General features: G+C 45.0%; 1 protein-coding gene across 5 annotated transcripts in view; it reads right to left on the bottom strand.

The window, feature by feature from the left end:
- Positions 1-17,169, bottom strand: part of DOK5 (docking protein 5) — a 33,607-nt gene extending 16,438 nt beyond the window's left edge. The window contains exons 1-2 of one of the 5 annotated variants that reach the window (XM_052683942.1): positions 16,497-17,169; positions 529-636 (exon numbers count right to left, since the gene is read on the bottom strand). In XM_052683942.1, the coding sequence (XP_052539902.1) occupies positions 529-636; positions 16,497-16,562 (174 nt within the window). In that variant the 5' untranslated portion in view covers positions 16,563-17,169. The remainder of the gene's footprint in view (positions 1-528; positions 637-16,496) is intronic. The other 4 variants (XM_052683940.1, XM_052683943.1, XM_052683941.1 and 1 more) reach the window with 4 other exon arrangements.
- Between the last annotated feature and the right edge of the window lie 314 nt (positions 17,170-17,483).

Raw genomic sequence — 17,483 nt, 5'->3', positions numbered from 1 at the left:
GAATAAATGCAGATCAGCCTCGAGCTGAGCTGTGCTCGCTGACTCCCAGCAATTTATGCACATAAATCCTAATCTTCTAATATATTAAGCTTTTGCCAACAATGATCATAAATTAAAGGGTTTCTCATTTTCATCTCCATGCCCAGGAGAATTACACATGTAAATTCTCAGATGAGTATGAAATGCACACAGAACTGCAGAGAAGCGATTAGAGGGAAAGCAACGTTCTTTTAATATCAGTGAATTCAGAAAAGGTTTTCACATCACTGCTGCAAGAAAGATCTGCACATTGCCCATCATTTCTGTAGCTGTCTAGTGCCTCCCACACATACAAGACCCAAGCTGTTAGGTACCCAACTTTCTGATCTCTCCTTCCTTTACTGAAGGAACATACAAATGGGTTTTGGACCCCGACTGTAGAAAATGAAAGTTCCAGTTTTCAGGCCAATTAATACGTGACAACTTCAGATTTTATTCCCAACTGCATGTAAAACAAGTTTGATAAACAAGAATATAATCAGGCCTTACCTTGTGATAGCATCTGAAGTAAGCAGCTCGTTCATCTGAGAATTTCTCCAGCCTCTTTGGCCCTTTGCTTGAAGCTTTTTTGAATACTAACCAGCATCTCTGGTAAATCTAGAAACACAAGAGAATAAACTTGGCATCTCCAATGACTTCAGTATCACTAACATTTGCATAGAAGTTAGACTTATAAATCAGATTCTGCTCTGGAGTTACAATTAATGGCTCTCAGTAGCTCAGACAAAATGAAGATCAAGCTAATGGACACTTACATCGTATTTCTTTTGAATTACATTGCAGTCATAAATTAAGTCATAAATAAAGACAGAGGATGCTTGCATGAAGGGTGCTAATGAAAGAAGCTGCAGCCACCCTGCTTGTACATGCAGGACTTTCTAGGAAACAGCTTTTTCAAAATAAAGGGATACACTTTTCAATGTTAATTCATTATTTGTTCCAGTCTCGTATGCTTAAGACAGACACAAAGCTTGAGCAGACAAGGAATGAAATTCCATCAGGTGTGTGAATTGGCAAAGCAGAATATGTGTATAATACGTAAAAGAATAAGTGTGAATACACAGTGAAAAGGAGCTCAATTACTGGGTAACTGAATGACTGGACAGACCATTTCACAGTAGAATACAGGATTCCAACAAGTGTCCTTTTGCTTTCAAAGTCCAAATACTTAAATTTGAGTCACTTGAATGAGATTCTTTCTGCACAGAGTGACTGAAGAAACACCTTTCCACACTTGTAGCATCCTGCCAATTCATTTATCAAACTTCTGTCCCCTTTCTTGCAATCTTCCCACCTAGTCCTCAACTGTACAGCACTTCCTATCATCTTATTACATTCAAAACTTAGATAACATACTGTCTGCATAGAGGATAAAAAAAATTTAAGCCTTACCAACTGTTCACAGCCTACATTTAATCAGTAATTCGAAAGTGACACCTGGTAAGATAGAAATAAAACAAGACTGCCACTAAAAATAGTGTGATTTCAAAGAAAAGTCCCTATCAGCCGTTATCAAGTACTGAACAGCTCTGGCAGGGCTCCAGGGTAGCACAAATGGACTGATCAGTGATGGGACCCCTCAGAACTTCTCATTGCCTCCCACCAAGCCAGTGCCCAAAAAGCAACCAGACAAGAGAGCTCCAACCTCGGATCCATTGATAGTTTTCTAAACCAACTTATCCAGCACAAAATAATGCCCATGAAAAGTAGCTACAACTAAGTAGCTGTAACTCTTTCTGTGCATGAAAATGATTGAGTTGACCAGCTGTCTGTTCTTCCACTGTCTTTTAGCTGTTCAGGGAGTCATATTATTCCTCCCAGCTTGTGGACACCCATTCCTCGTCCAAGGAAAGAAAGCTTCTTTCCACCTCTGGCGGGGAGCACAACCTTCCAAATGCTGTTGGGACCATAAGTACCACTAGCAATCAACTCCATACAAGCATGGGAGGTGGTTATAAGTTGATGTTACTGGAATGGGTTCTGTAGCACAACAACAACTAATCCAGACTAATTTTTGGATTTAGAACAGAATCAAGGTAAAAAAAAGCTGGGGAAAAAAAAAAAAAAAACACAACCACATGTTAAATGCAAGCAAAGGAGCCAAATCAGCATCAAATATAAATACTCAGCTTTTGTGGTTTGGTTCTGCTCCCACAGTACAGCAATTCTCTAACACAATACAATACATCACTGTCTTCAGGACAAAGTCATGCCAACCCAAGTAACTACGCCTATGAAGAACAAATGGCATTCATGATGCTAATTTGAGTGAAATGGAGGAAAATCAGGACACAAGGGTCCCCCCTCTGAACTTCCTCCTCTTCCTGCATCAGCTCTCTCCTTCCTTTGGCATCTCTGAGCTGAAGCAAGACCAAGGTATTTGTGTTCTGACCCGCCAGGTTAAGGCACCACGCTGCTTGTTTTTGTCCTGAATTAGGAAAAGCACTTAAGCTGTGCTTGAGTACATAAACATGGCTGAGACCCACCTCCCTCCAATTTATGCTCTACTATTCATATGGTAGCCCACAGGGAAAAAACAAACAAACAAACAAAAAAAACCCACACAACTCTTTTTGCATCTAATGGTAGCATTCTCATCAGAATAGTTATTCTCCAAAGAACAGGGAAGCAGTTTTTAGCTCACAGACAAGATTTAATCTCATAAGTACTGAACTCCAATTACTTAGTTGCACCAGTAGATTAACAAACCACCTGTGTAATTGCACAGGCTCCATCACCCCGTTAATACCGTTACTACTGGGTCTTATCCCAAGATACACTTGTAATCCACTTGTAATACAAATGCTTGTGAACAATGAAGTATTGCTTACATAGTGAGCTCAACAGCAGCTGGAAGGTTGCCTGCATTTCTCAAGGTATTGACTGTAACCAGGAATCCTCAGTTGTCCTGCATGTTATCTAGGCAGTCACTTGGTCTAATGAAATGCCATTACTCATCTGTTGTACAACTGCCTCCTTCCAGACTGCACAATTTATTTGTATGTTTGCATACCACCTGACTGTGCAATCTGGTTGCACCATCAGAGTTCCTGGATGTTAAATTAATAGAAAGATGTTTAAAGTCTTAAAAGAAGAGTTTTGAGTTCTCTAAACCCATACAGCTACACAAACTCTAGAAACATCAACAGCCAGTTAGGCCTTCTCTGCGCCAGTGACTTTGATGCAATTCATCCCTCACTGCAGCTTTGTTCAGCGCTGCCAGCAACAAAACAGCCACCGTTACTGGGTGGTGTGGGAAACAGGAGGACAAGTGTTTAGACACAGCACGAAAATAAGATTTACATACTGGGCTGCAATAGTTGAAGTATTATCAAGTATTTTGTTTTTGTTAGAATCCCATTAACATCAGTGCTGTGGTTGTTAACTCTTGCCTGACAGCTTATGGGAACAAACTCATAAAGAAGACTCAAGCTCTCTCTTAAAACCTGCTTAGCACTTTCAAAAACGAAATCCTGAGATAGCTGCCATCAGCAGTGGGTATCCATTATCACAGTATCATTTCAGTGATCCCACAACATTGCAGAAGAACACCCAGCACCACCTTGACTGAGCAGAAGCTGCACAAACCCAACTTCTATGCAAGAACACGGAAAGCCCTTCAATGCAGTCAATGCACAGAAGAGCTGGTGATGAGCCCAAGACAGAGAGCTAATCACAGACCCCATTAGGAGCGCATACAGAGCAAATAATTAGGCTTTTGATCCATCATGATGGAGTATGTGTCTGAGGCTTGTCAGCACTTCCTCACACTGACAACAGTACCTGAACTGTTTACACTGTTGAAGCTGTTCTGACAGCAGCTACCAGCAGCAGCCCCAGACGCTCCCAGGTGCCTATTCAGCACGAACACTTAGCTCACTTATCCCTCAAATCAACATTTACACTACTACTACATGAATAGGAATTAGTTGGAAGCACTGCTCTAATTACTTTCACCCCAAACACTTGCACTGACAGTGATTAGATAATCCAAGCAGCAAATCAGGAACTGATGAGATAAGAGAGAACAGTGAGAGGTGTCATTTGTGTAACACCTAAAACTCCCAAAGCTCTCCCTGCAGGATCCTACAAGATGCCTGACCTGAAGTTTAATTCAAGTAGAAAAACTAGCATCTACTTCTTACAGTCTCTAAAAATTACAGCTTCCAAAAGTCAAGAACATGAAACTGGAGGGAAATAACATGGCTGTCCACGAAGTGGATCATCTGAACCCCAGGCAGGTGATCTAACATGCACGTCCAAGGTCAAGGCAAATCACTGCTATTCCTGGCTCCAAGGATCAGCTGACATAAATCACAGCCACAACCGAAGTCAAGGAGTGACTTCAAAGGAACGATGCAATCTGAGTATCTGCATTCCTGCCTCTCAGAGCCGTTCCCTATGACCCAGGCAGGACTGCCCAGCCATCCCCACCTCCCAGTGGGGAAGTGCACCGTGAAGCACAGGCACCAGTAATCTCAGCTGGGAGGGGTCAGCATCTGGCCAAGCAGGGTGGAAAAATTTCTTGACTTACTTAATTTCAGGGTTCAGATGTGGTTTGAGAATGATCATGCAGAGATGGAAACTGAAACCAGAGGCTCTCTGTGCTACGTGACAGCCCGAAGCTTGCTCTGCCCTGGGAATGGCTGTGAGAAGGCAGGAGCATCACCTCACTGCCTCCAAAGCGAGCAGAAAAGCCAGGAATGGAGCCAGGTTTTGAGTTCCTAAAATGTCACTTTTTCATCGTGGAGAAAACACTACTACAGGAAACAAGCCTCTGAATTTAGCAACTAAAATTTACATTTGGGTCTGTAGTAACTTTATGCCACTCCTCAGTGCTTTGCTCAGCAACAGATTTTAAAAAGTCTCTGGAAAAAGCCTTCCCCTGAATTTCTAAATATTTGGATATTTCTCTTACCTTGGGGCTGGGGAGTTTAAAACTAAAAAAATTTAAGATTCCTACACTTTTGTCATCCAATACACTCTGGCAAAGCATGAGTATTTTCCTTTGGAGCAGACGATCCCACCTCTTTTTTGTTATTTAAGAGGGAGTCAGTAGTACAAAGTCGCATCTGGCAAATTTCTCTTTTGCAAACAAGAAACGAGCCTCTGGGGAAAGCTACCCTGTTTTATTCCTGTGCTGTTTTTCTGCTCTTCCCCAAACCAAAGAATTCCAACGAGCTGCGTTTATAGGAACATTGAACTTGCTGTCAGATAAACACAAACAGCTTTTTTACAAGCAGTAGATGAAAGTACTATCATACAGCTTGAGATGACTACCAGAAAGCATGAGCAATTGCTAGGAACTTATCTTTTATGACCAACAGCCTGCAGAAACAGAGAATCTGACAAAGGCACAGCACAAAACCAAGCAAGTTTATCACCGCATTTCCTGAATGTTCTCATAGGACAAAAAATGCTGCCATGTTACCCAAGAGCAGTAGATAGCTCACCCACTGAAGCACCTCCATCCGCAAATGGAAAAACCATCTGAGCATCTTGGATCAATTCTATCAAGCAGTGTCCAGAAGACTGAGTTCTGGATAAAAGATCCTTCCAGAGGGGAGTTGATCACACAAAATTAGCCAGGTAGCATGAAGAATCTGAATCCTAATTCCTGTATTTAAACAGATGGATTACTAGAAAGAACCACAGAGCTGTAAACACACCTAACTTGTGCTGACGCGTGCTTAGCATGACCTAAATACTGCAGGGAGACGCAGACTGGTTCACTGGCTTTGTGAAATAAGCAGCAAAATTGATTACATTGTCTGTAAAGATATAGCTGTACTTGGCAATGGGACAACTTCCCATTCCCAGAATACCTATTTAATGTTAGTGCGTTATGAGTAAGCTATATTGCATTATTCATTGTGATCAGGTTATAATGACTGCATAAATCAAAGTTGGCTTACATCAAGCAATCTTCTCTGGGAGATGAAAGAAAACAATCTAGATTTCTCCTTCCCTCGAGAAACACATTTCTAGAGATAAATTTCCCTCCTTCACACTGAGTATACATCTTCAAAACAATATTTTACAGTAGAAATTCACAGTTGCTAATAGGGATTGAAATAGTAATATTATCCCCCTGCACAAAATCGCTCAATATTGCTACATTTTTCCCTTAAAGTTACAAAATCCAACTCTGGCACTGGCCAGAACTGCCTGTAAGATCTGTTCACAAAACAACACAGAAGAGTGATATCTGTCCTTATTTAAAATGTCCATTTTAAGATGTCAGGACTGCGATTCAGGATGCGCCCATCCCACACAGGTATCCTAAGAGTTCTGCAAAGCATTCACTTCTTTCTCATTTCTACTCACAGCACGATGGCTTGAATTTGCAGAAGAAATTAGAAATGAGGCTGTTTCATAGAGAAATCAATTCCTTTTTTTTTTTTTTTTTTTTTTAAGAGTTTCTCTAAGGACTGTTGAGAATTTCACGGCCTAAAAATATTAACAGCAAGACTTCAACTTCCAGTTTGCCCTCTCTGCAGAAGTCAAGAGTTAGAGGCAGTATCTTTAGAATGAGAGCATTACCCAAAGCATCCTCCCCCTTCCAGGCCCTCCTTCATGGACTTAGAAATTCTGCCATGGAGTGGTCTGGGTTTTGAAACCACTTTCCCCACTCATCCACCAGCTCACAAAAAAGGGTCAGCTTTGTGCCACTGGGCCATTTGAGGAGAGTGCCTCCATGTGCCAAGAAGCGTTTACAGCAGAAAGCTTCTTGCCAGTGACAGCTTAAAAATGTCAGATTGGAGCTAAGTATCTGATTTCATTCCTTTAACATCTGCTAAGCGTTATATATAAGCACAGTTAATTCTAGGCATGAAACTGGACAGGTGAAAAATCAGCCTAGGACTGTAACTGCTGAAGGGAGAAAAAGCTGAAGGAGCCACCCTAGAGGGTCAGGTCATCAGTGCAGCCCAGTGAATTAACACCATTTAGTATGGCCTCAGGATTAGACAACTGCTTAATAACTTGAAATTGCTGCAGTGAATTCTGGTTTGGAATACCTCCCCACCTCTGCTATCCAGCTTGGATACTTTAATTACATGGAATAGAGAGGGAAATAGCATTGATATAGCTCATTAACAGATCATGAAGCTCACTAATTAGTACATCAGATGCAAGGAGGCTACAAAGTACCCAGAGCTGTAATCAGTACACATGCTAAAAAGCAGTACTAAGGGGATGCTCTCCTGGACTGCACTATCCAGAAGGCACAGGGGACTCGTTCCATGTTTGGAGATGAACTGTATTTGCTCACAAACTCCCAGGCTTTGCTGTAGCCTCCCATATCACTCAGCCATTTGTGGGAGCTGCATTTCACGGCTGGACTTGCAATCTGAAGACTGCACAAAATGAGAGAAGAAATGCAGAAGGTGCACACAAATCCAGCCTTTATCTCAGAAGAATACGTTCTTCAACAGTGAGCTGCCATCACCCAAAGCCAGACACAAGAGAAGTATTTTAATTTTCCAGACACCAGTGAGTGACTTTGAGCAATTCAGCTGTACCTGTTGCCATCTGCCCACCTGGAAATGGAGTTAATGAGGCTTGCTGTGTGCTGCTTGGACACCCAAGGATGACAAATGCCCTGCAAGCTCCTAACTAGCAACAACTGGCCATTTTTGGCCTGCTGTCATTCTTTGCCATTAGCCAATTAATTTCTCTGCAAGCTCCAGGAAGCATCACAGGTTTGCTTCAACAAACCATGTGCATCACCTCCATCTGCCTCATACCTCAACTCAGCCTCAAGGTTCCTCCCTCACACAGCCCCAAGATGAGATAGAGTTCCACAGTTCTCTTTTTCTCCTAACATCAACACTGTGCAGTGGGGGTTCATTCCCCCAACCTTTCCAGAGGTCAGATCAGCTCTAAAAATTCATTCCCATAAGCCCTGTGCCATCTAGCTGTATCTATATGTCTGGCACCATCAGCTAACATTTGTCCTCACTGGGGCACAGCCACTAGGGAGGGCATTAAGAGTAGTTCTCCTTTGCTGACCATAGGACATCACAAGTTCCTTGGAAAGGAAAGGAACCGCTTTATCTTCTACATTAATACTGCTGGGAAGAAATACCACGGATTTCACTGCAGTGGCATTCTGAACTGAAAAGAGTTACATTATTCTCAGCAGAAGAAAGGGAGATAAAACCCCACCCTGTTCTACTCGCTTGAACTTCCATTGGTATTTTGTGACAGCACTTGATGAAGTCAGACAAGAAGATAATAGAAATACTCCATCAACTTCCACAGCATACCTGAAACATCACATTAAGATGTCAACCCAGGTGCAGACCTTACATCTGTTGCTTTCTTTCAAGTGTCTCCATAAACACTGCAAAACATTAATTTATGGCGGGTGCAACTTCAGAGTAACACCCACAGCAGAGGAGCTCTCGTGCTGTAATGGACTGATGATGAAAAGGCAATGAAATGAGGACAGACTGAGCTTCCCCTGTTTGTAACGGGGTTTTACTTTCCTGTCACTGTGTTCACAATTGTTGTTGGCATATCCTTTGTGTGCAGTAACAATTAATGCAAAAGCCTCCAGAAAACATACAGTCTAGCAACAAAAGAGCAAACGGTGAGGATACAGAGCTGGGGAAACAGCTGGCAAAAACTGGGGGAATTATCTGAGATAAAAGCAGAAGAACAAGAGCACTGCACTCAAGTCTGAATTAGACTTGGTAAAGCGAAGACTTCATCTTCAGAACAAGACAGCAAACAGGTGAGAGCCCATTGCTCACCAGTTATCTCAGTTTTGGGAAATGACAAATTTGAAGTCTCTTTGTTTTGCTAAATACCTAAGGTTGTCTTCCAAAGAATGACAGGGAAGGTTACCAAGTGGAAAATGAATGCTGAAAAGCACAAGAAAGCTTCTTCATATTATCAGATGTACTGGAAGGAACCTCTGGACATCGAGTCCAACCCCCTGCTAAAGCAGTTCCTTACAGTAGATTGAACAAGAAAGCATCCAGGTGTGTTTTGAGTACCTCTAGAGAAGGAAACTCTACAATCTCTGGGCAGCTGTTTTGGTGCTCTGTCATTCTCATAGTGAAAAAGCTTTTCCTCATGTTGCTGTGTTTCAGTGTGTGCCCACTGCCCCTTGCCCTGTCACTGCACACCTCAGGAGGAGCCTGGCTCCATCCACTTGACACCTGTCCAAGCTCATGCTTTCCAAGCAGCGTCCTGGATCCTATCCCTGCCACCACCACCAAGATCCAAGCAGCAAGAAATCGTATCTGTGAAAATGTTCCAACACCTTATTTAAGAGTTTTCTAAAAATACAAATCCAACAAGCTTAATATCTTGCACGCTGAAGTTGGTGCATACAAAATCTGCTCATTTTATTCTGTCTCAAATACTTCCAGACTGGAAGGAGCTATAAAGGTGAAAGCTGGAGTTTGATCACTGAAGCTGCTTCAAACATAGATATAGGCAGACAACTTTTCCTTCTCCTGCCCCTTATTACATCCCCTATCACTGTGGTTTCCAGTTTTCACAGCTCTTGTTCTGAACCCCCATGCTGACTCTCCAGCACACTCACCCAAGCACCAATCTGTGAACCATATGGTTCTAGTCCTGCAGGTTGTCTCTCCCTGTCCCACCTCTCCTCCCAGTGTTTCACAGAAACACCGCTATGCAGAACTTGCAAAAACAACATGTCATTTTCCATGCTCAACACCATTCTCTTCTCACTGAATTTCCTACAGAAATGAGCATAATTAAAATCAAGATGTGAGAACACCGAAAGCTTAATTCTTCCCAGCTTTTGAAAGTCAAAAGTTTCAACTGTGTATAAAATTCTTTAAAAAACACAAAGCACTAAACTTCTGTATAAAGTTTTTCCAAACTTCTGACTACCAATCAGAAGTTTTCCCATTGCAGTCCTAAAGTGTGTGCTGTAAGCACGAATGCCGTACCAGATGAAGACTGCAGTCTGCAGGCTGTTTGGTGTGTGGGTTTTTTGTGCTGCAGCACAAAATTGTTGCATTTCCCCTCTAACATACAGCCTGTATAGACCATCTAATTCCTCAACTGTATGAGAAAGAAAAGCCCTCCTGATTTTAGGTGAATTTTTGCTGATTTCTTTTTTTAAAATATTGAATACTTCTGTTAATGTCAAATGTTAAATGTTAAAGTAAAGCATTAATCAAGGTGAGAAGCAGTCCAGAAACCTAAGAACCATTTTACACTGAGTTTTCAAACCAGTCCAGGAACACCACAGTACAGATTACTTGCTATTAAGCAACTATGTTCTAGAAGCAGGAAACTAACCACAAAGCTGTGAAGAAGCCATCTCCCTTCTTTGCCCTTCTAAAGACTACATTATTACTAGTTCCTATTATAGGGCTGGCCAGGAGAGCCCTAGTTCTGCATTGGCAAACTCGCTTGAATCACATTCCTTTGCACTGATGTGGTTGAGAGTTTTTGGACAAGTCAGACCCATCAAGCAAAGCAGTGGCACACAGGTCTTGTTTCTCTCTGGACAAGCCTAACACTAGTTCCAGTAGCCAAATATTTCATTAAAGCCCATTACAGTTTCACTGTGTTTTACTTCCTCAAATTCTCTACCATTAGGACTTCATTAAATTTATTAAACTGTTTTAGATCAGCATTAAAGAGGAGCACCCACAGAAATGCTTTCTCCTGCGTTAACGAGGTCCTCGTACCACTGAGAGCAGTGCCTTCAACACCGCTGCCTTCAGAAGGACAACTTCTGATTTTCCTCCTCCCCTCCATTCCTAGAAGGCAGGTCCTACCCAGCAACCACTGGTAAGGTTCACCAGTTGCCCAAGGTCACCCTCATAACGAGAAATCATTTACCCACACCAAAATGGATTGGAAAGGTGCAAATCCAGTCATGCATTCCCATCAGCAAGGTTAAGGACACTGGGGAGGAAAGGCCACACATCTGTTCCCATGGCAGGACAGCAAGAGAACAGCCCTGGACAGGGCAGCAGGAGCACACCAGATGTGGACAACCCACACTTGTCACGACTGAAACCCTGCGAGATGCGAGCTGTTCTCAGCATCCTTGGGAAACCTCTACAGATAGAGTAGTTTGTCAGAACTGCACTTTTGGACTTGAGCTGCTGAAACTTGGCGAACCTGCTCAGATCTCTGTCCTGGCTCTGGCCCAGGTTTCCATGGGGGTCCCACAGCAGGACGCTGGAAGCTGACCATGCCATGCATGACCAAGAGGTGCCTCCAGCAGATGGGATTACACACACCCCGAGAGCAGGCTGAGGATTGAATTACAAGTGTTGTTCAGCAGATATGGCTGCAAGGAGAGTTCTGAGCCATGCCTGGATGATGCAAAGTGAGGATACCTCTGAGAGAGGACACTGCACAGCGCTCCTCTGCCAGGCTGAGGTACAAGAAACACATTGCTAGGTTAAAAAAAAATCCCCTTTACTCCTCTCCGGGAGCTTTATTCACTGATAAAAATACAGGATGCCTCTCTGGAGACATGCATCTTTTAGGAACAGATACTCAGCTGTATGCACAGCTCCATTAAAGGCAATGGATCCTCCCAAATGAGCATTTTTAGCAGTCTGTAATAATGTGATAGTAATACAAACTGCAGAGCTGGCTCCCCGATCTCCATACACAGGAAATACCATCACAACATCATGGCAGCCATAAAATATATCAGAATACCTCCAGTAATGGCAATTCAGAAAGTTAGTGTGCAGATTGTTCCGCGTGGTAAACCTCCAACGTAGCTGGTTAGCAGCTGTATATGTTCTAGAAAGAGAAACACTTCGTAAGGCTTTTCCAACAAGCCACAAATTGTGAGGACTGTTTTAAATACTTCTGTCATGCAGCAGTAATGTATGTGCAGCATTCAGCAGCACGTGCTGTCCTAGCCTGCCCTAATTTTATTAACCCTATTTCGTGAGGGAGAAAATGTCATCCACTTTTCAGAATATGGATCATCTTAATGTTTATATCGAAATCATTTCAGTATTTTCCATTGTGATTTTAGATACACACGATCTTCAGTGTTCTCTGGAACCTGGGAGTCAAAGCTGTAATAAAATAAAAAACCACAAGTCACATGCATTCCTAGGAGACAAAACTTGGGAGAAAAAGGTATAGACCTGTATGTATCAGCTTCAGGTGCACACACTGCTTAGAAAGGTATGCTGCCCTCCTGGGGAGCAGCCACACAGAGCAGCAAAACCCTCATTAGGAAGCTGTGCATTTTCCAAGAAAGCCAGAGGATGGAAGGCTTCCAAAAGCCAGTGCCTTCCAGCCAAGGGACTGGAGCCAAGCTGGATGCTGTGCAGTTTGGCCATGGACAAGTCATTATCAGCAGCATCTCTGTGCCTGACCAGAACATCTCAGCTGGTTCTTTGGGGTGCTTTTGTTTAATCAGCACTATTGCACTTTTAGCTGCAGACAGCTCAGACACTTCATGCAATAGGACACGCCACGTGCACTCCTGGCACACCGAGATCCAGGGGCTGACAGCTGACCCCACGGCATCTCACTCCAGCAGTCTGCCATACATCACGAGGCTGGGACAGCCCTGAGGGTTCTGCAGGGTCTCCCAGGGGGAACAGCATCATCTCCAACACTCCATGCAGGAGGAGGGCATTTTCGGGTACCATGCCATCAGCATGCCCAATGCTGCTTCAGGGACATCACTGCTTCCCTGGGAGCCCCAGCACTCCCATCTGCCTGCACCCTGACAGCAGCAGCGGGGGATAACCCTAGGGCAGCTTCACTCTGCAGCCTTCACACAAATTGAAATGTTGCTTCCAGAACCCCAAATGTAATTGGGGGTACGGCAAGGGCAAGCCAAGCTGCAACAACAGAGGGCTCAATAAAAGTGTCAGACTGAAACAAAAGCACTGCCAGGAGTCTCCCAGCTCAGCGAGAGAGGCGAGCAACTCCCATGAGCAACAAGTGCCCTTTTGCTTTTAAAGCTCTTTGGGCAAGCTTTCATCTCAGCAACATACCGTCTCAGTACAATACCTGCCATATTCTGTGCTTCCTAACACCACTACTTCCTTGCAACCTGCTTCCTCAGGGTGAGGAAAACTTTGCCAGAAAGCACATAGGTTGAAGCCAGGCTAGCAGTTAGATGTGAGAACAGCAGCAGCTACAAGCCAGGCTTATCAGTGTAACAAAGGTCCTTTATTTCTAAGATTTGTTCTTATTCTGAGTCCTATTTGTCAACTGAACACTCAGTTGACACAGTTCAACCAAAATGAAAGCCCAGGTGTATTCACCAGCACCACACACACCTGTCCTTACAGTGAATGCACAGGGACTGCTTTTTCGGTGTAGAGAGCAGACATCCCCATAATGAATCCTCCACTCCCAAAAAATCAGACCTGTGTCACAGAAGGAAACCTTAATTGATGGTCACAATGGAAAAAAAAAAAACAAAAAAAAAAGTCTTTTTAGGTTTAGAAGCCACGAAACAACTTGTGTTTCATGTAAATAGACACAAAGTGCTTTATCAGGTGAAAGGTAATCGCTGGCAAAAGCACTCAGTGCGGCACGGCGTCTCCTCTTATCTCCTCTCCCCAAACACAGGTCTGCTGGTCACTGGTGGAAGCGCTGCCCACAGAACAAAGCTGATCTGTTATGTTGCACAGAACTCCGTGAGGTCGTGCATTTGCACTGTCAGCAGTTCCTTAGAACACAATCTCCTCCATGTCAGCGCTAATAACGGAACTGAGAGAGATCATTGGCTGAGGGAATTATTTTTTCCCTATAAGGATGGAAAGAATTGGGAAGAGTGCTCTTTCTCTTGAATATATTTGGCTCTATGGAAGACACACGTGATGCAAATGTTACTATGGAAACTATTCTATTAAATAATATTAAATTTACATATTTAAAGTGCACACAAATGGTCCAGGTAGAAACCTAATTAGCCTACACTGGACTTGAAATTACAAAGTAGAGCCTCTCAGAATCGTCAGTTTTCCTTCAAAAGAAGCTCGGTTTTGAGCAAGCTGCTTCTCTGCACCCCTTTCTTCACACATGTAGCATTTGCACCCCTGTTATTCCAAAAAGTCATTTTTTGAAGTAATTTGTAGACACAAGCGCTGCTCTGGTTCCCTTGGTGATGAAATTACCATGGCATTACAGAGGAAAAACCCAGGAGCTGAGTTCCATTTGAAAGGACAACGCACTGATTGCAGCTGTGCCACCATAGCAGTGAGCATATTTGAGTAGCTCCCTTCACACCTCACCACACACAGCATCCAAGCCCTTCCCAACCAGCAGGAGCTGCACACAGGGCTGGAGCAGCCTTGTCCTTCCTGATGCTGTCAGAGCACACCAAAGTTGCAAAGTTTCCCACTCTGTGGATTAAGGTTTAGACTATTTTTCACTTCCCATCTCCAGCTCCTGAGTGTAGGAGAGCCCTTCCCAATGCAGCTACCCAAAAAACCAAGCTGTCCCACAGCTCCTCTCAAGGAGCCAACTTCCCATTTGCCATCGAATAATATTGAACTCAAGCTCTGTCTAATATCAAGCTGCAGCTCAGGCCTCTTCTGCACTGGCTGGGCACATCCACAGCTGATTGAGGAGGAAAAGCCAGCAGGGGTGAGGAGAGTTACTGGGGCTGTGCTGTGAAGTGGGTGCTGGCAGCTGCAGTGCTGCTTCGGGCAAACATGCTTGTCCTGTATCTGAAGATCTCAGGTTAATCGTAATTAACCCAAGTACCCACTTTCACTTGGATTTCATAAATCAGGACACTGGGCTCTTAAGCAGCTTATAGGGAACACAGGTTACAGGAGGAAGCCTGCAATTGTATTTCAAACGTCTGAGCAATATTTTAAACTGAAAACTTTAAGGAGAAAAAGCTCTACTGTTAACAAAACTACTTACTCCCAGGTAAGAGGGGGCACCAGGGCATGAACAGGGCACCTCATGCCCACAGCTCCAGCCTCTGTCACCAGGTAGCAGCTACTGGCTTCCTCCCTTTGGCCAGTCAATGGGACAGCATTCCCAGAGCAAAGGGAAGCCTGGAATGACCAGTTCTGGGCTCTTCACTTTAACAACTCTCTAAAGCACAGTCACTCTGGGACATCTTCACTAAAGCACTTTCTCCATTAATAGGGCTTCCACTCATCTCAGAGCAGATGCGCTTTGTTCACATTCCTGCTAGGTTTCACTGCCACAAAATGGAAAGATGTGTCAAAGTTTAATCTTACTTTTTATTCACACAGGAACAAACTGAATACCAATACATACTCAGTGCTGGAACGATGGCCATGGTACACTGATCCTGCCAGACTTACTACAGGCTCTCTCCAAATGATGTTATCTCCATCTGTCACTGAATCAGATGGTTCTTAAAGAGTGAACAATACTCAGAAGTACAGGTACAAGAAAAACAGCATCTTCCCTTTGGTGCAGGAACATATTAAAAACCCAAACAAGTCAGGGAGATGAACACTATAGGTTCTATTGAACATGGGCATGCATGTCATCAGCAAACACTTCCCGATGACCAAACACACCCCACAATAAATCTGGATGTAAAACTCATGCTACAAACAATTCAGAACTGCCCAATTAATAACCCATCAGCTGTCAGTAAACACAAGAAATAAGTTGCCTGCCTGTCCTGAGGTGCAGGTTCGTTTATGAAGGCACTCGACAGACACAAAACCTCCCTCCGGGCTGAGCTCCCGCACCGCAGGAAGGAGCAGGAGGAGCAGCGGCTCTGGAGGGTCAGAGCGGATGCCCGAGGGGCACCTGCTGCTACTGCCGAAACCAGGAGCTTGTCGTGAAAGCACAAGAACAGACTTAAGTTTAAAATGAAATAAGGAACTAAAGGAGGAATGGGGATCTGGGGATTTTTTGTTTTGTCAAACTCTCACGCGATAGTCTTTAAAGCCCTAAAAGGTACCGACAAGATCTACACCTGTCCCACACGGAGCTCAAAACCCCGATGCGTTACAACCCCATCCCAGGAACACCGAGGCAGCTGCAAACCGCACCGCAAGGCAAAGCCCCGGCCCTCCCTGCCCAAAGTTCCCCAGCACGCCCCGTTCCAGAGGGCACCTGCAGCCCCGCTCCTCCGGCCATCCTCCTCCACCTCCTCCTTCTCCTCCTTCTCCCCGGCTCTCAGCGCTCCACCACCGGCGGCCCCGGCCCAAAGTTGGCGGCGGACGGATGCCCGGCTCCGGGTAGCGGCACCTCGGCATCAGCACACCCACCGGGAGAGGAATAGTAAAAAATACACATATATGCATACAGATACGTATACGAGCACGTATGAGACGCGCAGATTCATGCATTTAAGATGCTTTGATTCATCTCCCCCTAGATTTTCACCTCGCCTGCGGAGACGCTCGGAGAGCACAGTTTGCAAAAAACAAGACAAAGGCAATTACACGAAAAGGAAAAAAAATAAGAAGAAAACAAATCCCCAGGGCAGGTGCCGCCGGGAGGGGACCAACACTCACCCCCAGCCGCCTGCTCCGGATGCGCACGTAGCCCTGCTTCACGATGTCGTTGAAATTGGAGGCCATCCTTCTCCGGGAAAGTTAGAGGCAGCCGTCGGGGCGGCTCAGGCACCCCTACCGGCACAGCAGCAGCCTCCGGGAGAACCGCGCCCGCTCCCCTCCGCTCCGCCCCACCGAGCGCCCCGGCCCCGCGACGGGCAGGGCTGTGGGCAGGGCTGCGCTAATGCCCGCCCCGCGTCCTCCATCGCTCCTCTTCTGAGCCCAGCTGTCCAATTCGTTTCTAAGGAGCAGAATACTGAGGGTTGTCCGTTTCTGGGGAGTTGCGTTGAACTGCCCGCTCGGTGCGCGCTGCTCCGCCGTGCCCCTGTTAGCCCGGCTGCAGGAAGGTGGGCTGGCAGCGGTCAGCCCTGCCCTTCTGTGCCGAGGAAACCGCTCCCACCTGCGGTTTTTCTCAGGAAAGTGTGTTTCCCAGAAAGTCTTTCAGATGCCTGAAAGCCTGCCAGGTGGCTCAGCCCCAGCATCTCCTGACGGCCGGTAACCGGAGCTGCGCCCTGCGCTCAGGACGGGGTCCCATGGCACACTTCCAGTCTTGGAAATGTCACACGAGCACGCGCTGCATTTTCCAGCACTGTGTGCTGCTTGCAGTAAGGGATGAGCGCCTGGCGCTGGGCCCGGGGTTTCCCTCCTGCAGCCTCACATCTCCTTTTCCAGGAACGTGCAGACACTGTCAAGCACTGGGGCTCCAAGGACCCTGCTTGCTCTCTGTAGGTTACCTGTTAGTGGTACGCTATAAATACTGTGTCCTGGAAAGAGGAACCGTTCATCTCCTTATCACATCTTTTAATAGCATCCCAATTATAGGCAGTCTGAGGAGGAGGTCAGCCAGATGACTTTGACAATTATCATGTCCTGCAAATGACAAAGTGAGTAGAGAGAAGGCAGGCAGAGCAGAGCAGAGCTCAGCAAGGAGGGCATCTCGCAGTTGAG

This window comes from Tympanuchus pallidicinctus, unplaced genomic scaffold (assembly GCF_026119805.1).
Source record: "Tympanuchus pallidicinctus isolate F22 unplaced genomic scaffold, pur_lepc_1.0 scaffold20, whole genome shotgun sequence".
NCBI lineage: Eukaryota > Metazoa > Chordata > Aves > Galliformes > Phasianidae > Tympanuchus > Tympanuchus pallidicinctus.
Note: the sequence above shows the minus strand (reverse complement) of the source record. Positions and strands in the feature narration are given on the sequence as shown.